This window comes from Cervus elaphus, chromosome 20, assembly GCF_910594005.1.
Source record: "Cervus elaphus chromosome 20, mCerEla1.1, whole genome shotgun sequence".
Classification (NCBI taxonomy): domain Eukaryota; kingdom Metazoa; phylum Chordata; class Mammalia; order Artiodactyla; family Cervidae; genus Cervus; species Cervus elaphus.
Genome location: NC_057834.1, coordinates 68,744,548 through 68,762,003, shown reverse-complemented (window position 1 = coordinate 68,762,003; position 17,456 = coordinate 68,744,548). Strand labels below are relative to the sequence as shown.

Here is a 17,456-nt window from a genome sequence, read left to right as displayed (position 1 = left end):
GAACTCCCTTCCTTATTTCCAATTTTTGTTAGCAGGAATATGGAAAGACTGGCCACCTAAGAACCAAATACGGAAGAAACGTGTTGAGGATGGTTCACACTGAGAGAGGACTGAACATATATCTTGTTTAAGTCTTTATTATTTTCCTTTCTTAAAGTGGCCAAACGTATATCCTACGTAATATAGAATCCCTATTCCAAAATTTACTTCTCTATCCTGAGTAGGAAAAGCTAGGTAAACAAAGTGAGTGAAGTCTAATTACAATATAGAAGCATGGTGATTGAACAAAAGCATGTAAAGATGTGAGGCCATCTAAGTAATAGGCTGTCAGATGGTAATAGAAAGGTCATAAATTCCCAACTTGGCAATCAAGAGTGTCAAGTAAGTACTTCCCGGAGAGCAAGGCTACTTGTTTTCTATACACAGAACACCACCCTCCTTTTTTCTTTTTTTGACAAGATGAAACTTTCCTGTATATATTTCATACAGAATACTGAAAGAGAACATAACTGCATTCTACACATCACTACACCAAAATGTCAAAAGATTCACTTCTCAGCATGAAAATGCACAGAAACATAAATATGAAAGGACTTCACATTTTAAGTGCTTTATTCACACCTCAATGCAGAGTCAAATGGAGTTTTGTGAATGGGATATAGCACTATAAAATAACATATGTAAGGGGACTTAATGGAATAAAAGAAAACTGAAACCTTCCTGATTCTTGCAGATGGAAGATATCACTTTATAACTGAAACCACTCAGACTGATAAAACATTCAATTCTTCCCAATTTTGTTATAATTTGCTTCTTGAGCAGTTAATTTGGAGATGTTTCAACATATTGGCTGTTTATTTGGCCCCTGTCTCTTCAGTACAGAGATTCTTTGTGGACAAAGTTCATAGAGATACATGAAATTGCATTAGCATATACAATTCCACATGTTTTACATACAACTGCTATAGGAAACTACAATGGTGAATTTCAAATAGCTATTTGAAAACATTGCCAATGTTTCAAACCTATTGCCTGACTAAATTTTTCATTTATTATTAACTAAACACATTTTCCCTGGAAAAGGAAATGCCAACCCACTCCAGCATCCTTGCCTGGGAAATCCCACAGAGGAGCCTAGTGGGGCTACAGCCCACCATGTCACAAAGAGTTGCACACGACTTAGCAACTAAACAACAACAAAACATATTTTAATATGCATTTGGTGAGAATAAAAGCAACTTAATGATTCAGTTTTGCTGGTATTGGTAGAATATATGTAAAAAAACACTTTCCCTATTTCTTTACGCAAAATTCTCAGTACAAATGTAGTGGTGAAAAATAAAGCCAAAGTCAAGGGTAATGCTGCAAAAATGGAACCTAGGCAATATATTCCTATGTATTTTCTCTTTCCTGTTTTTATCTCACAGGATTATTGTACTTAAATAACCCAGAGAAATACTGATGACAATGGCAATCAAGTTTATGAAAGAAAGGAGGTTGAATAAAGACATTTAGGAGCTAGAAGGCAGTGAAAATTTGTTTGCCTCTTCCTAATTTTTTACCTAAGTAAAGGGAGTGACAAGATGGTTTTAAGACTTGCTATCAACTAACCATTAAGAGAATACATACCATCCTGATAACAATTTAGTAGGCAAAAAAGCATTCCTGATGATTTTATTCTAGAAACATATGAAAAATGACAGCCTCAAAACAAATGTTATCTAGCATGTGATTACTTAAAGAGATGGAACAGTTTTTACCTCTGTGTAGGTTTACTAGACATTCATATTTAAAGAAAGTGAACTAGAGAGGAGATAGACAAACTAAAAGACCTGAGGATGCACTTACTCAGTTGATATCCCATTCATTGTTCATATTATGATCATATAAGAGAATAAATACAAAGTTCACAAGACAAAGAATAAATTACATCAGCAGTGTGTTCTCTTTGGTCTCGCTATAGAGTAAGGCAAAGGGGAACATGTTAGAAAACTCAATCTCCCTGGGATAGTTAGGCAAAATATGGAACCATAGGGCACATTGATTGCCTTAGCAGTTATACACTATGTGACTTTCAGAACTGTGATCAAACATCTTTATAGTTCAGCCAAATATGAAAAGTCTTTAAAAATACCAAAAAAAAAAAAAGAAAAAGAAAAAGAAAATGAGCCAATTCTATCTCTTAATATCAATTAAACTAATTTGTTTTATCATAAAGAGAAACCTATAGCATCTAGATATTTCTAAGCCTGAATTCTGAGCTTCTGTAGCATGACCTGAAAACACTTTGCATCTTAGATGTTTACTGGTGATGAGAATATGGTAAGAGAATGGGAAGATAAAGATACCTCGTCCAGGTCAACCTATAATGAGGTGAGGCAGTGCAACTCATTATAAAACAGAAATTTTCTTTGGCCATTCATTTCTATCTGCTCTTTTCTGAACAGATACAAATTCTACCATAAAAATGTCTGAAGGTAGTTACTCTTCTGAATACTGTTAGGAAGTAAAAAAAAAAATTATAAAGAAAAATATTTGAAAATAAGCTACTCACCTATCCCAATGAAAGCAGCTTTGTACCCGCCTTCTTTCAAAGTACTAAGAGTAATGTCATTCACTGAAAGGCTTTTACCACAAATTATCTGTAAAGAAAGATTTGGGTAATTAGATTTTGGCATTTGAATAATTAAAATCTTAATCTTTAAAATAAAAAATAACCCAGCTCAGTATACACATGTATAATTCCATGTATATATATGAAAATATTTTATATTTCAGTATATAGGCTTACATATACAAAATAGTATATAAATAGAACACTATCATATTCTACTTAATGGCTAAATGCATTTTTGCCTTTTAATTAAGTGGCAGAAGAAAAGTTTGCAATTTACAATCAAGTCAGTAAATTTTCACTGCTTTCTTAGTATGTTCAAGGCACTATGTGGGGTATTTTAAAGAATAAAATGATAAATGAGAGTTTCAGCCTAATGTACAGTCAAGATCTGTGCAGAAGATGTACAGAAATAAGTATAACAAACAACAGAGTGTGACCAGCATTATGTCTACAAGAATTCAGGAGATAGAGAGATTCATTTTGGCTGAGGTCATATATACAAAAAAAAGAGAGGTAGTGGGATTTCAATAAAGCCTTTTTATTTTAACTGAAGTATATTTGATTTACAATATTTTGTTTGTTTCAGGTGTACGGCAAAGTGCTTTGGTTAAACATGTATGTGTGTATATCTACATTCTTTTAAAAATTATTTTGCATTATATTTTATTATAAGATACAGAATATAGTTCCCAGGCAATAAATCCCTTTTAAAAATTGATAGGATTTTGATAGCGGACACTGCCCAGGGAAGATGAATAAAGTCAGGAGTCAGAGGGTGGACACTCCTATTAAAAGTCACAATACTTTACTCAATTCCCAGACATGAGCCAATTTTCAGATCTTGAACTTGCTGACTGAAGAGGTGGTCATGTCGCGTAGAAAGAAACACCCTGCAACATCCTGACAAGTAAATACTATAATGACTCCTCTACTTCTTCAAAGGGAATCTCGGCCATTAACCCAGTTATGTACACTGGGGAAGGGGGGATGATCACACATTTTCAAGGACACTGGAAAAGGCTCTTCATTGACTTGATACCTGAGGAGTGGGGACCTACAGAGACAGGGTGAAAAAATAAGCCTAGATGAAGTTCACAGTGGACCTAAGTGGAGCACGGCTCCAGGTGTTACAGCAGGTAAGTAGCCAGGTATGAGCAGAGAAATGGGGTCAAGGGCCTAAACCACCCATCCTATAAGCAGCAGGAGTCCATACATAGACAAAGGAAAGTAGGAGCCTTCAGACTGATAGGAAACCATACATTTGGGGTGATAAAGAGTCCGAGTAGATGGCAAAGAAAGGTAAGGAAAAGGGTGAATCTCCTGAATCCAAATGCAACCTTTTGCTCCTCGTGCCCTCATTACCATAAGATTATCTAACAGATAAGAAGTAATCATTGTATAAGGATGCCATGAGGCCATGACACTTCTAACTCAAGCTAAATGGCAACAAAAATCCCTCCTTCTGCAGTGAATATTCCACCCCTTCATTTGTAGGCCACTCATAAGTGGCTTGCCAAAGAAACCCGGGTGGCAGCTCCTGGGGTGCCTGCTCACTCTCCCTCTGATAGCGTATCCTTGCTTAAAAACTTTCGCTTCACTTTCTCAACCCCTCCGCTTCATCTCTGAATTCTTTCGCGATGAAGAAAAAACCTCAAATTCACTTGCAACCCAGGTAGTGGTTATCCCCAAGCCTCGAGGTGTATAACCAATATGTTAAATGCGTCAGTAGAAGTAAGGCCACAGTGGGTCTCTGGTCTGCAAACTAAGAGCTATTGTAGCTACAATAGCTGGGAAGGCCAGAAAACTTCTGAAACCCTGGTCAAGAGATTTAATCAAACACAATATCGTAGTCTGGAGTTGGTGGAATAGAGAGAGATGGTGGTGGTCTATGTTCTACTTCTGTTTCATTCCCCAGTCTGCCCTGATGAGACTAGATGATTTCTGGAGAATAACTGTAAACTGCTGCAGGTTTGACCAATAGTCCTGACTGCAGTGTCTATGGCAAATGTGGTATTCCTGAAGATTAGTTAAGCCCACAGGTACACTGCATTGATTTGGTGAATGTGTACTTTTCATCCTGTTGCTGTGGAGAAGGGATCGGAAACAGTTCACATTCATGGGAGAAACATAAGATACTCAGTTACCAGTTTGCCTCAGTTCAGTCGCTCAGTCCTGTCCAACTCTTTGCGACCCCACGAATCACAGCATGCCAGGCCTCCCTGTCCACCACAAACTGCCGGAGTTTACTCAAACTCATGCCCATCGATCTAGTGGGTGATGCTATCCAGCCATCTCATCCTCTGTTGTCCCCTTCTCCTCCTGCCCCCAACCCCTCCCAGCATCACGATCTTTTCCAACAAGTCAACTCTTCGCATGAGGTGGCCAAAGTATTGGAGTTTCAGCTTCAGCATCAGTCCTTCCAATGAACACCCAGGACTGATCTCCTTTAGGATGGACTGGTTGGATCTCCTTGCAGTCCAAGGGACTCGCAAGAGTCTTCTCCAACACCACAGTTCAAAAGCATCAATGTTTTCACACTCAGCTTTCCTCACAGTCCAACTCTCACATCCATACATGACCACTGGAAAAACCATAGCCTTGACCAGACTGACCTTTGTTGGCAAAGTAATGTCTCTGCTTTTTCATATGCTATCTAGATTGGTCATAACTTTCCTTCCAAGGAGTAAGCATCTTTTAATTTCATGGCTGCAGTCACCATTTGCAGTGATTTTGGAGCCAAAAAAATAAAGTCTGACACTGTTTCCACTGTCTCCCCATCTATTTCCCATGAGGTGATGGGACCGGATGCCATGATCTTAGTTTTCTGAATGTTGAGCTTTAAGCCAACTTTTTCACTCTCCTCTTTCACTTTCATCAAGAGGCCTTTTAGTTCCTCTTCACTCTCTGCCATAAGGGTGGTGTCATGTGCATTTCTGAGGTTATTGATATTTCTCCTGGCAATCTTGATTCCAGCTTGTGCTTCATCCAGCCCAGCGTTTCTCATGATGTACTCTGCATATAAGTTAAACAAGCAGGGTGACAATGTACAGCCTTGATGTACTCCTTTTCCTGTTTGGAACCAGTCTGTTGTTCCATGTTCAGCTCTAACTGTTGCTTCCTGACCTGCATACAGGTTTCTCAAGAGGCAGGTCAGGTGCTCTGGTATTCCCATCTCCTTCAGAATTTTCCACAGTTTATTGTGATCCACACAGTCAAAGGCTTTGGCGTAGTCAATAAAGCAGAAATAGATGTTTCTCTGGAACTCTCTTGCTTTTTCAATGATCCAGCGGATGTTGGCAATTTGATCTCTGGTTCCTCTGCCTTTTCTAAAACCAGCTTGAACATCTGGAAGTTCTCGGTTCACGTATTGCTGAAGCCTGGCTTGGAGAATTTTGAGCATTACTTTACTAGCGTGTGAGATGAGTGCAATTGTGCGGTCATTTGAGCATTCTTTGGGATTGCCTTTCTTTGGGATTAGAATGAAAACTGACCTTTTCCAGTCCTGTGGCCACTGCTAAGTTTTCCAAATTTGCTGGCATATTGACTGCAGCACTTTCACAGCATCATCTTATAGGATTTGAAATAGCTCAACTGGAATTCCATCACATCCACCTGCTTTGTTCGTAGTGATGCTTTCTAAGGCCCACTTGACTTCACATTCCAGGATGTCTGGCTCTAGGTGAGTGATCACACCATTGTAATTATCTGGGTCGTGAAGATCTTTTCTGTTCAGTTCTTCTGTGTATTCTTGCCACCTCTTCTTAATATCTTCTGCTTCTGTTATGTCCATACTGTTTCTGTCCTTTATTGAGCCCATATTTCCATGAAATGTTCCCTTGGTATCTCTAATTTTCTTGAAGAGATCTCTAGTCTTTCCCATTCTGTTATTTTCCTCTATTTCTTTGCATTGATCTCTGAGCATATATATATATAATATACATACATACATATATACAATGTACAAATAGAGTTTTATTTTGACACTATCTTTGATTGGAAAAATTCAGTTTAAAATAAATAAGAACTAATCTATCAGCTATTAGTATGAAATAAGTTGAAATTACTCAATAAGAAATTTAGAAGAACATAGTTGGGAGGGAAGATAATTATGCTAAGTTTAGATATGATGAATGTATGTTATTTGGATGATAAATATGCTCAATAAACTACTAAGAATACAGAACTGGAGTTCTAAAGAAAGATGGTACTAGAAGAATCCGTAGTACATAACTTGGCCAAAGTAAATTCTTAATAATTTTATCAAATTGAAACAAATCTAATAGAGAAAAAAAACAGGCAATATCCAAGATAATGCTCGATCATGAAAGCTAAAAATACATACATATACAGATATGGGAACATACATGCACAGTTACATGCATACATATAACAATGTATCACATGCTGCCCAGGAGCCAAAGAGACTAAATCCAGACAGGAATCCACTTCATAGCCAGTAAATTATTGTTGACTTTAAAATATACAGTGTTAGCTGAGCGGTAAAAACATAAGACAGGTTATAAGAAGAATGTGGTGATGAGGAAAAAGTGGTAACAGAGTAGATCAATTTTTGAAAGATATATCCTTTTATGGTTAAGTTTGATAAGTCATATAAGATGAAAGTACTTCATTAGTGGATGCCAGTCCTCAAAGCTTAAAAAGAATCTTGTTACTGTCTCTCTTCAGAATTGTACATAGAATTTATTGTTTACGAAGCAAGTTTGAATACTTTATTTCCTTCACATTTTATTTATTTATTTATTTTATCTCCTTCTCCATGGCTGATTCATGTCCTTCCCATTTTAAAACAACCTGAGTCATGGACAAGACAGTACTAACCTCCTCAATTCAGGTTCTAATTATTTCTTGATAATATAATAAATTCATAGGGTTTAAAATTCAAATGTACAAAATGATGATAAACGACTTCCTACACCTTCCCAAAGGTAATCTATTCTACTGGACTATTACACATGTCCAGAGCACATATATTTTCAGGCATATGTAAGCAGATATGTTTATAAAAGTGGTAATAGCATACTTTTCCCTTTGAACAAATATTGACCAAGGTGAAGGACATTAACTGACTTCATCAAGGCTATCTGACTATAAAATTAGGAAGGGCAGAACTGTAGCTGAAACGTACATTTCCTGGCACTCAGCGCACTGACCACTATTGTGTCACTATGCCTTGATGAGGTTCCTGGTAAGAGTAGTGGGTGTGCCCTACTTTCTGCAACATATCCAGTATGGTAGAAATTGAATGCAATTTTATAATTATTTATAAGATGAATTTAGAGGTGTCTTAAATTAGTTTTTGATTTATCTACAATTTCAAGTATCACCTAATATATTACTTAGAGGTCTCAATAATCATTTCCTTACTTAATGAGATTTAGGTAAGAACTTGCATTCAAAACAAAAGACATTTAAAGAACTTTTCAGGATATATTTATATGAAGCAAGCAATCACCCTTAAATCTGTTTTGAACATTATTTTGAACAGTTTTCATAAAGGTGTGCACATATGTATTTCATATTTGCTAGAATATTTTTTATTTCATGATTATATACACATTTCATCATCTGATCACTGCCAAATAAAATTAATTACAAGTATAAAAACACAAAATACTGTTATGATGAGTGTTTTTCTTTTTATTGGTTATTTTAATTTGTATTTCTAAATGCAAGAATCATGAATAGTTTGCTAACCACTTTTCAAAACAGTTTTTATATGTACTTACAAGAATGTATTGTGTAATTTATAATACTCTGTTAATCCATTATTTTATATCTGTCATGGAAAATTAAAAGTTTTGAAACAAAAATAGCAATAAATTTAGGTGAAGTGCCAGAATATATTCTTAAATATAATACAAAAGAACAGAAATATCAAAAAAAAAAAAGAATGGAAATATCTAAAGCTATATCTAAAAGTAAAATGTATTGGTTTTTGATCATCTTTAAAAGAACAACACAATATTTATTTCACAAAACAATTAAAAATACAGAACTGTTGCTTTCTACCTTGCCTAATTGCTGTTTATATTGAAAAAGGATTATCACATTAACACTATTGACATTATGCACATAGTAAATAAAATAAACCTCTGTAAGAAGTTTTGTCCCAAATTGTGTAATACAAATGCTTCAGAGTTCACATAACTTCCACACACATACAAAAAAAATGTGATTAAAGAAAGCAAATCCTTCTATTAGCTGCACTGAACCCCTAAAGCAATTTAGGAATTTGTTTCTTACAGACAATTAATCACATGCAGGCGTGCCAGATGAGAACTATTGATTGCCCTTTTCCAGGCTAGTGGCATTCAGACAGTAGACAGACAAATGCCCTAAGCAAGGAGAAGCATCTTTCTGCTTCTGCCTGGTGTAGCTTTTAATTGTTCTTTCCTAAAGTGTGTGACATTTTGCTGTTAATCTTCAGTATAGAGCTTACTCCTTTCTTTTAAAGCATACACAAATGTTATATTTTTCACTTACCTTTACACCAAGGTCCTTCATAAGCTCAATCTCAAAATTTACTACATCATATGGTAACCGGAACTGAGGGATTTCAGAAGTACTAAAAAAAGAGAGAGAAACATTTGTGGAAAAATCAGCAGTTTAAAAAATGCAACATGTGTTACTGATCAGTATTAAAGGAATAAGTATTTCTTCTAAGGGTTTTCATAATGTGTAAGATGCGTGTGAGGAAATACATATTTTTATATGCATGACAAAATATGAATAGGTTATTACAGAAACAGTAGAAATTGATGTAAAAATAAAAACAATGAAAAACAAATACTAAGTAGAGAATTCATCAAAAGCAATTCCTATACATTTAAGTTTTACACAATATTTAGTTGATCTATTTACTAGCAAATCCATAAATGTCTTGAGAAGAAAACCTTAAAAAATAAAAAATTACTTGAAAGTATACAGTTTTTGATATGTACATCATACATAGATACATATGTATTCAATAACTATATAGAAAAGTATATATATTTTCTATTTAATTATAGAACATGCATGTGTGATATGCATACTAAAAAATGTATACTTTTATAAAGGAAAAACTATATTGCAAAGCAAAAGAGTTCCAGAAAATCATATACTTCTGCTTCATCGATTAAGCTAAAGTCTTTGACTGTGTGGGTCTCACAACAAACTGTGGAAAATTCTTAAAGAGATGGGAATACCAGACCACCTGACCTTCCTCCTGAGAGACCTGCATGTAGGTCAAGAAGTAACACTTAGAAACAGATATGGAACAATGAACTGGTTCAAAATTGAGAAAGGGGTGTGTCAAAGCTATATATATATTGCCACCCTGCTTATTTAACATATATGCAGAGTACATCATGTAAAATTCTAGGCTGGATGGAGCTCAAGCTGGGATCAAGATTGCCAGAAGAAATATCAATAACCTCAGATATGCAGATGACACCACCCTTATGGCAGAAAGCAAAGAAGAACTTGATGAAGATTTCTCTTCATTAAAGAGCCTCTTGATGAAGGTGAAAAAGGAAAGTGGAAAAGCTGGCTTAAAATAACTTTCAAAAAACTAAGATCATGGCATCTGGTCCCATCATTCATGGCAAATAGATGGGGAAACAATGGAAACAGTGACAGACTTTATTTTCTTGGGCTCCAAAATCATTGCAGACAGTGACTGCATCCATGAAATTAAAAGACACTGGCTCCTTGGAAGACAAGCTATGACAAACCTAGACAGCGTATTAAAAAGCAGAGACATCACTTTAATGACAAAGGCCTGTATAGTCAATGCTGGCTTTTCCAGTAGTCATATATGGAGCTGAGAGTTGGACTATAAAGAAGGCTGAGCACCAAAAAATTGATGCTTTTGAACTGTGGTGTTAGAGAAGACTCTTGAGAGTCCTTTGGACTGCAAGGAGATCCAACCAGTCGATCCTAAAGGAAATCAAACCTAAATATTCATCAGAAGGACTGATGCTGAAGCTGAAGCACCAACACTGTGGCTGCCTGATGAGAAGATTTGACTCACTGGAAAAGATACTGATTCTGGGAAAGATGGAGAACAGGAGGAGACGGGGCGACAGAGGATGAGATGGTTGGATGGAATTATTGGCTCTGTGGACATGAGTTTGAGCAAACTCCAGGAGATAGTGAAGGACATGGAAGCCTAGCATGCTGAAGTCCATGGGGTCACAAAGATCCGGACATGACTGAGTGACTTAAACAACCCACTACCAGAACATATGCCACCATGAGAACAAGCACTTTATTTTATTCATCTTTGTAACTCTATGGCCTAAGGTAATGACCAGCACATAGTAGGAGATAAATAAAAAATTAAGGAAGGAATGAAAGAAGAAAGGAAGAAAAATTGGGAGAAAGGGAGCTTACCCTCAAGACGGCACATTGAGAAAGGTGATATGAAGATAAAAGATGGAATTTTATTAGAATAGTTACATCTCAAGTTTGTTGTGTTTATAAAGACAAGCTTTCATTCTATATGTTCTGTTTTAACAAGAAAGTTTCAAAAGAAACGTTCCTTGTGGCCACAAATCTTTTAGTACAGTCAGTCAGTGGAGTGCTCAGATTTCCTGAAAAAAAATCATTCTTGTATATTCATGTTTCTTTCATCTAAATGGAATTAATCAAAAACAACCTCCTTCCCTTATTTTTAAAGTACAATTCTCATACTTTGAGAAAACTTTGCTTTAGTTTATTATGATACAGGTACCACACTTTAAATTTGTGTTACATCACACATGTTCTCAAAATACTTTCTACAAATAAAACTATTTCACCTAAACCCTATTTCTTTGTCAGTCAACATGAAATGCAATAGACATAGTGAAAACATAACATCTAAAATAGCTAAGGCAAAGGACATTATTATTCCAATTATACTATCTAACAAAAAGTCATATTCATATATATGAATATATATTAATTTTATAATAGAAAAAAATCAGAAAGTATGCATATATATACATATACACATCACATTACATTTGTATGTAATACCATATTCATATAACTTTGTTATTATAATATCAAGTCCTTTAAACTTTTTTTTTTAACTTTTAAAACTCACATATTGGTGGGGGAGAAGCCACAATTCAAGAAAAGCAAAACTACTGATTATTTCACAAATTTGTTGACACCATCATGACACCATACAATAGGGATTAAGTCCTGGATAATTTTTACCCAGCTTAGTGATGTTTTAAAAACTGGCTGTGATAGTTGTTCACCAGGTTTAAAAGATTCTGTTTGGATGCCAAGGAAAAGGAAAGATAAAACTTGACATCACCTCTTTAAGCAATTGATTTCAAATACAAAGCTAATGTAATCTTTTTTAGCCACTTTGAAGATACAAGAGAATGAGAGGCATCTGTGAGTGAGAAAATAAATTAGTAGAAAAGTACTGCAGTGTGATTGTGGTTAAATTCCAGTGTCAGTTTTTATAATCCTGCAGCAGTTACACATGCTGCTACCATGGGACGATCCAAAGGAGACTGATTAAACACTTCATATTGTCCCTGGACTGCAAGGAGATCAAACCCATCAACCATAAAGGAAATCAGTTCGGAATATTCATTGGAAGGACTGATGCTGAAGCTGAAACTCCAATATTTTGGCCACCTGATACGCAGAACTGACTCACTGGAAAAGACTGTGATGCTCAGAAAGATGGAAGGCAGGAGGAGAAGGGGACAACAGAGGATGAGATGGTCATGGCATCCCCGACTTGATGGACATGAGTTTGAGCAAGCTCCAGGAGATGGTGATGGACAGGGAAGACTGGTGTGCCGCAGTCCATGGGGTTGCAAAGAGTTGAACACGACTGAACTGAACTGACCTGATTGTCACTGGAGACTGGGAAGATTCAAAGGCAAAGGAAACAAAGTAAATCATAAAAGATTTTCTTTTAAACATGCTAGGTCACTAACCCAGGGGAATCTGTCCCATGAATATGTTTAGGAAATACATAGAAACACAAATTTCATGTCAATTTATATGATTTAGAAGTGCATATCCTGCATTTGAGTTAAAAAATAGAGATGCTAACAACCACAAAAACCTTCTACCAAAATTATCAACACAATAATTTCCAAACAGGGGTTGTTCCTTTTCAAGCTTCTTGTGCAAATGCAATTAAAGTGTAAAAAGATTATTTCTAGTCTATACAGCTACCCAACAATTAAGTTCATATTTTTTAAACTAGTTCATATATTCGTTGATGTGTGTATCCGAAAAAAAGTACAGTGTTTATACATATGTTGCTAATAGATTATGTTTTTCCTAATTAATGAAGCTGTGATAAAATGCCATTAAAAATGAAAGCTTAAATAACTCCAGCAAAATAATATGTTAGGTATTTTACTTTCCAGAGAAAAATTTACTAAGTATGTGTGATACCTTAAAACTCAAATTAGTGAAACATCAATACAGAAAAATAATTACTTCTGGGCTATCAGGATATTTATTCTTCAGTTTAAGCTTCATATCATCTCTAAAGGGTCTTCATACTATGTGATACTTTTACTTGATGATTTAGTCTAATAGTTTTATATTAATAATAGCTTACTTGGAGTTTAGCATATTGTCATTTTACCAATATCGATATTTATATATCTATTAATATATATTTACAGGTGCCATAAAATGTAAAAACAACATAAATTTTAATCACAACTTGATTTAATTTATTCTGATTATTAAATATGACAAATCTGTTGCTTAAAAAAATAGTTCTGTAGCCATCAAAATTTAAATGCTAAGTAAAGCAACAGATATGCCAACTGGATATATTTTTATAATCAATGAGTTTCTGATGCAAAATGACACACTCATGAAAAAAAACAATAAACTGAGTAATATTATCAAATTATCATGCAAATTCTTGCTCATCTTTACATCAAATGTTTTAAGGAATATCCAGTCCCTGCTTAAAATAAAGTTTATTTTTTATGATCCTAAATAAAATATATGTCCACTATAAAGTTCCATTTATTTTATAAATTTTAGGATTAGTTTCCATTATAGGATATTACATGATATTGAATTAAGTTCCCTGGGCTACACAGTAAATCATTGTTGCTTATCTATTTTAGGTAGAGTAGTTTGTATCTGTTAACCCCAAGCTCCTAATTTATCTCTGTTACCCTCCTTTTCCGCCTCTGGTAACCATAAATTTGTTTTCTATGTGAGTCTTGGTTTGTAAATAAGTTTATTTAAATTATTTTTAGGTTTCACATATAAGTGATATCATGTAATATTTGTCTTTTCTGTCTGACTGACTTCACTTAGTGGGATAATCTTTAGGTCCAACCAAGTTACTGTAAATGCCAATATTTCATTCTTTTTATGGCTGAATAATATTCCATTGTATGTATATTTACCACACCTCCTTTATCCATTCATCTGTCAATGAACACTTAGGTTGCTCCCATATCTTGGCTACTGTAAAGAGTGCTGCTATGAACACTGACATGCATGCATTTTTGTCATATTAGAGTTTTCATATTTTTTAGATATCCGTCCAGAGATGGAACTGAAAGATCGCATGGTAGCTCTATTTTTAGTTTTCTAAGAAACCTCTGTACTATTTTCCATAGTGGCTCCACCAAATTACATTCCAACCAAGAGTGCAGACCAGATCTCTTTTCTTCACTACTTCTCCAGCATTTGTTATTTGTAGACTTTTGAAGGATGACTATTCTGACCTGTGTGAGGTGATACCTCATTGTTGTTTTGATTTGCATTTCTCTAATGATTATCAATGTTGAGCATCTTTACATGCACCTGTTGGCTTTCTGTATGTCTTTCTTAGAGAAATGTTTACTTAGGTCTTCTGCCCATTTTTTTGATTGGGTTATTTATTTTATTTTATTTTGACATTGAGTTGTACAAGCTGTTTTGGAAATTAAACTCTGTTGGTCATATTGTTTGCAAATATTTTCTCCCATTCCACAGATTGTATTTTTGTTTTGTGGATGATTTCCTTTGCTATGCAAAAGCTTTCAAGCTTGATTAGGTTCTATTTACTTATTTTTGTTGTTATTTATTTTACCTTGGGAGATCATCTAAGAAAATATTCCTAAGATTTATATCAGATACAGAATGCTTTGCTTATGTTTTCTTGTAGGAGTTTTACAGTGTCATGTCTTTTATATAGGTCTTTAAAGCCATTTTGAGTTTATTTTTATATATATGGCATGAGGAAGTGTTCTAAGTTTAATGACTTACATATATTTGTCCAACTGGCCCAACATCACTCATTGAAAAAACTGCCTTTTTTCCACTATATATTCTACAGAGTCCATTTATCTTAAATAAAGTAAACTCCATCCATTGTCCAAGCCTGACATGAATATCTGAAAATCACTTATACACAGTGAATATTTTCCATATTAGTGTGTGGATCTTCAAGGGAATAAATGTTTATGTGATGAATCCTGGTTTACAACAATGATATTGCTTAATAGCAAATAGTAATATGGTACTTATGAGATAAAACACTGCATAAATGTACAGTAAAATGGAACATTTTTAGTAGTTTCTAACTTAATTGCAATCAAATGCAAAACTTAAGAGATTGGAAAATGAAAATACACGACCAAGACGATGCATCTACATACACACTGAAATGAATCATCCAATATTCTGTAGAGGTAGGTTTCCCCATCTCTAATTTGCATAACTCACATATATCTCCATTAAAGGAAAGATTCACAGGGATGAAATAAGCTTTCATATCATTGGTTCCTCTATTCATAAAATATTTTGCTGTGATTTTTCTTAAATTCACAGAACTAGACAGAGAAATTTTAAAGTAAATATTACTTAAAGCCAAGTGCAAATTTAAAGTGAATAATGAAAGCAAAATTTGAGCATTTGGAAAAAGAACACTTAAAATACCATCTGTGAACTTGAAGTTCCTATATGATTACAAACCAATATTCATAATTGTTTTACCCATTATTTTGAACACTATGAACATGAAATAAATGTAGGAATTACCTTAAACCACCAACATATTCTTGTTTTTCAAATATAGTGATGTCACTGTAGCCTAATCGAGCCAAGAAGGAAGCACAACTTATACTTGCAGGCCCAGCACCCAAAAGAGCAATCTTTGCAGAATAGGCTTCAGGCATTTTTTCTGGGGGAGGCAGAGAAGGATTCCTGATTTGTGGGATATTCATTGCTTTGAACACCTATGGAGAAATCAATTGGCATGGTTAAAATTTTTAAGATAGCATTTATATCCTCAAATGTATTTTTAATGTTTCAAATTCACTTATCCCTTTAATAGAAATAAATATATTTTAAGTACTAACATAGGCTATTTAGAAGTCATATTGGATCCAGTTGATAACAATTTATGCCTGATTAACTCTTTCTCAATCTTTGAAATTCCTGCCTAAGGTTACACTTCTTCTGGGAAGCATTCCTGACTCACTTTTCCTACTCCACTATCTAGGCCAACTTAAGCATTCCTCCTCTGAGCTCCTGAATCACATTTTGTACGCTACTAAGAAAATCATTTACCATATGTGTCACGTTTCCATGTTAGTCAGCAGAACATTAGTTCTTGAGTTAGAGAATAGGTCAGATATAAAAATGCACACATATAACTTATTAACTGTTTTAAATATTTTAGACACATGTTACCATGTATAACTAGCAGTGAGCACTATCCTGGCATGTAGACATTCAGTAAGCAATTTATGGCATCTGTTTCTGGTTATGACAGACTAGTTTTTGAAGGATAACTTTTCAAAAATATGTTGGAAGCACTGGATAGACTCTGAAGTAACCCTGACTAGAGGAGCCATGATCTCAGGAAAAGAGATAACATCAGAGAAGTGAGATGATAGTATAGGAGTTACTTTTATCCTGAGGGAATCAGTGACTTCTTAGCAAAATGAGGAATCTTGTAGATAGAAGACCAAGGCTCAGAAGAAGAGCAAGAGAGATCTTAGGTAATCTTCTAGGACTAGAGTGACACAGGGTTTGGGGAATCTAAGAGGCTAGACACCAGAAGCAGAAGAAAGTAGAGAAAAGTTTAATTCTTACACTTCCTAAGACAAAGACTAAGAATATAAACAACAATTTTTTTTTAAAGTCTCTATAAAGCAGAAGGGGGACTTCCCAGGTGGCTCAGTGATAAAGAATCTGCCTGCCAAGGCAGAAGGCCCTGGAGACATGGGTTCGAGCCCTGGGTCGGGAAGATCCCAAGGAGGGCAAGGCAATCCACTCCAGTATCTTTGCATGGAGAATCCCATGGACAGAGGAACCTGCAGGGCTACAGTCCACAGGGTAACAGAGTCAGACACGACTAAAGCAACTTGGCATGCATGCAAAGCAGAAGGAAGCCTTCTGCAATCTGATGGACCAAATGAAACAACCAGAGTACAGGTGTAGCTAGAGAAAGTCCTAATCAACCTCTTAGCAGACTGCTGAAACATTTGGAGGGTTATACTCTGCAAGTGGAGCAGACCAGAGGTAGATATCAACCCAGCTCCTGATTTAGATAAAGGTGATATGGTCTCACTCCTGTCTACCTACCAAAAGAAATGGTGAACCTTCTGTGGTAAATAAGTTAACCACAATGTCTACAAATTTTCATATACAAGGCCTGGATTCTGATCAAAAATCCCAGGTCTGTCATTAACTAAGAACTGCCAATAACTCAGAAAATAGATAGATATGAATTCAGTACATGTTGTTATCACAAATGGACTTTATACTGAAAAACTACAATGAACATGTTCAAAAAATTTATAAAAATGTAACTTCACCAGGAAACTTAAATTTGTTAAAAAAAAGA

At 35.0% G+C, this 17,456-nt stretch overlaps 1 protein-coding gene across 2 annotated transcripts in view; it reads right to left on the bottom strand.

Annotated features, from left to right (window-relative positions):
• DPYD (dihydropyrimidine dehydrogenase) overlaps positions 1-17,456 on the bottom strand; it is an 880,709-nt gene that overhangs the window by 610,736 nt on the left and 252,517 nt on the right. For both annotated transcript variants that reach the window (XM_043876118.1, XM_043876119.1), the window contains exons 6-8: positions 15,644-15,840; positions 9,122-9,203; positions 2,555-2,642 (exon numbers count right to left, since the gene is read on the bottom strand). In XM_043876118.1, coding sequence (XP_043732053.1) covers positions 2,555-2,642; positions 9,122-9,203; positions 15,644-15,840 — 367 coding nt within the window. The remainder of the gene's footprint in view (positions 1-2,554; positions 2,643-9,121; positions 9,204-15,643; positions 15,841-17,456) is intronic.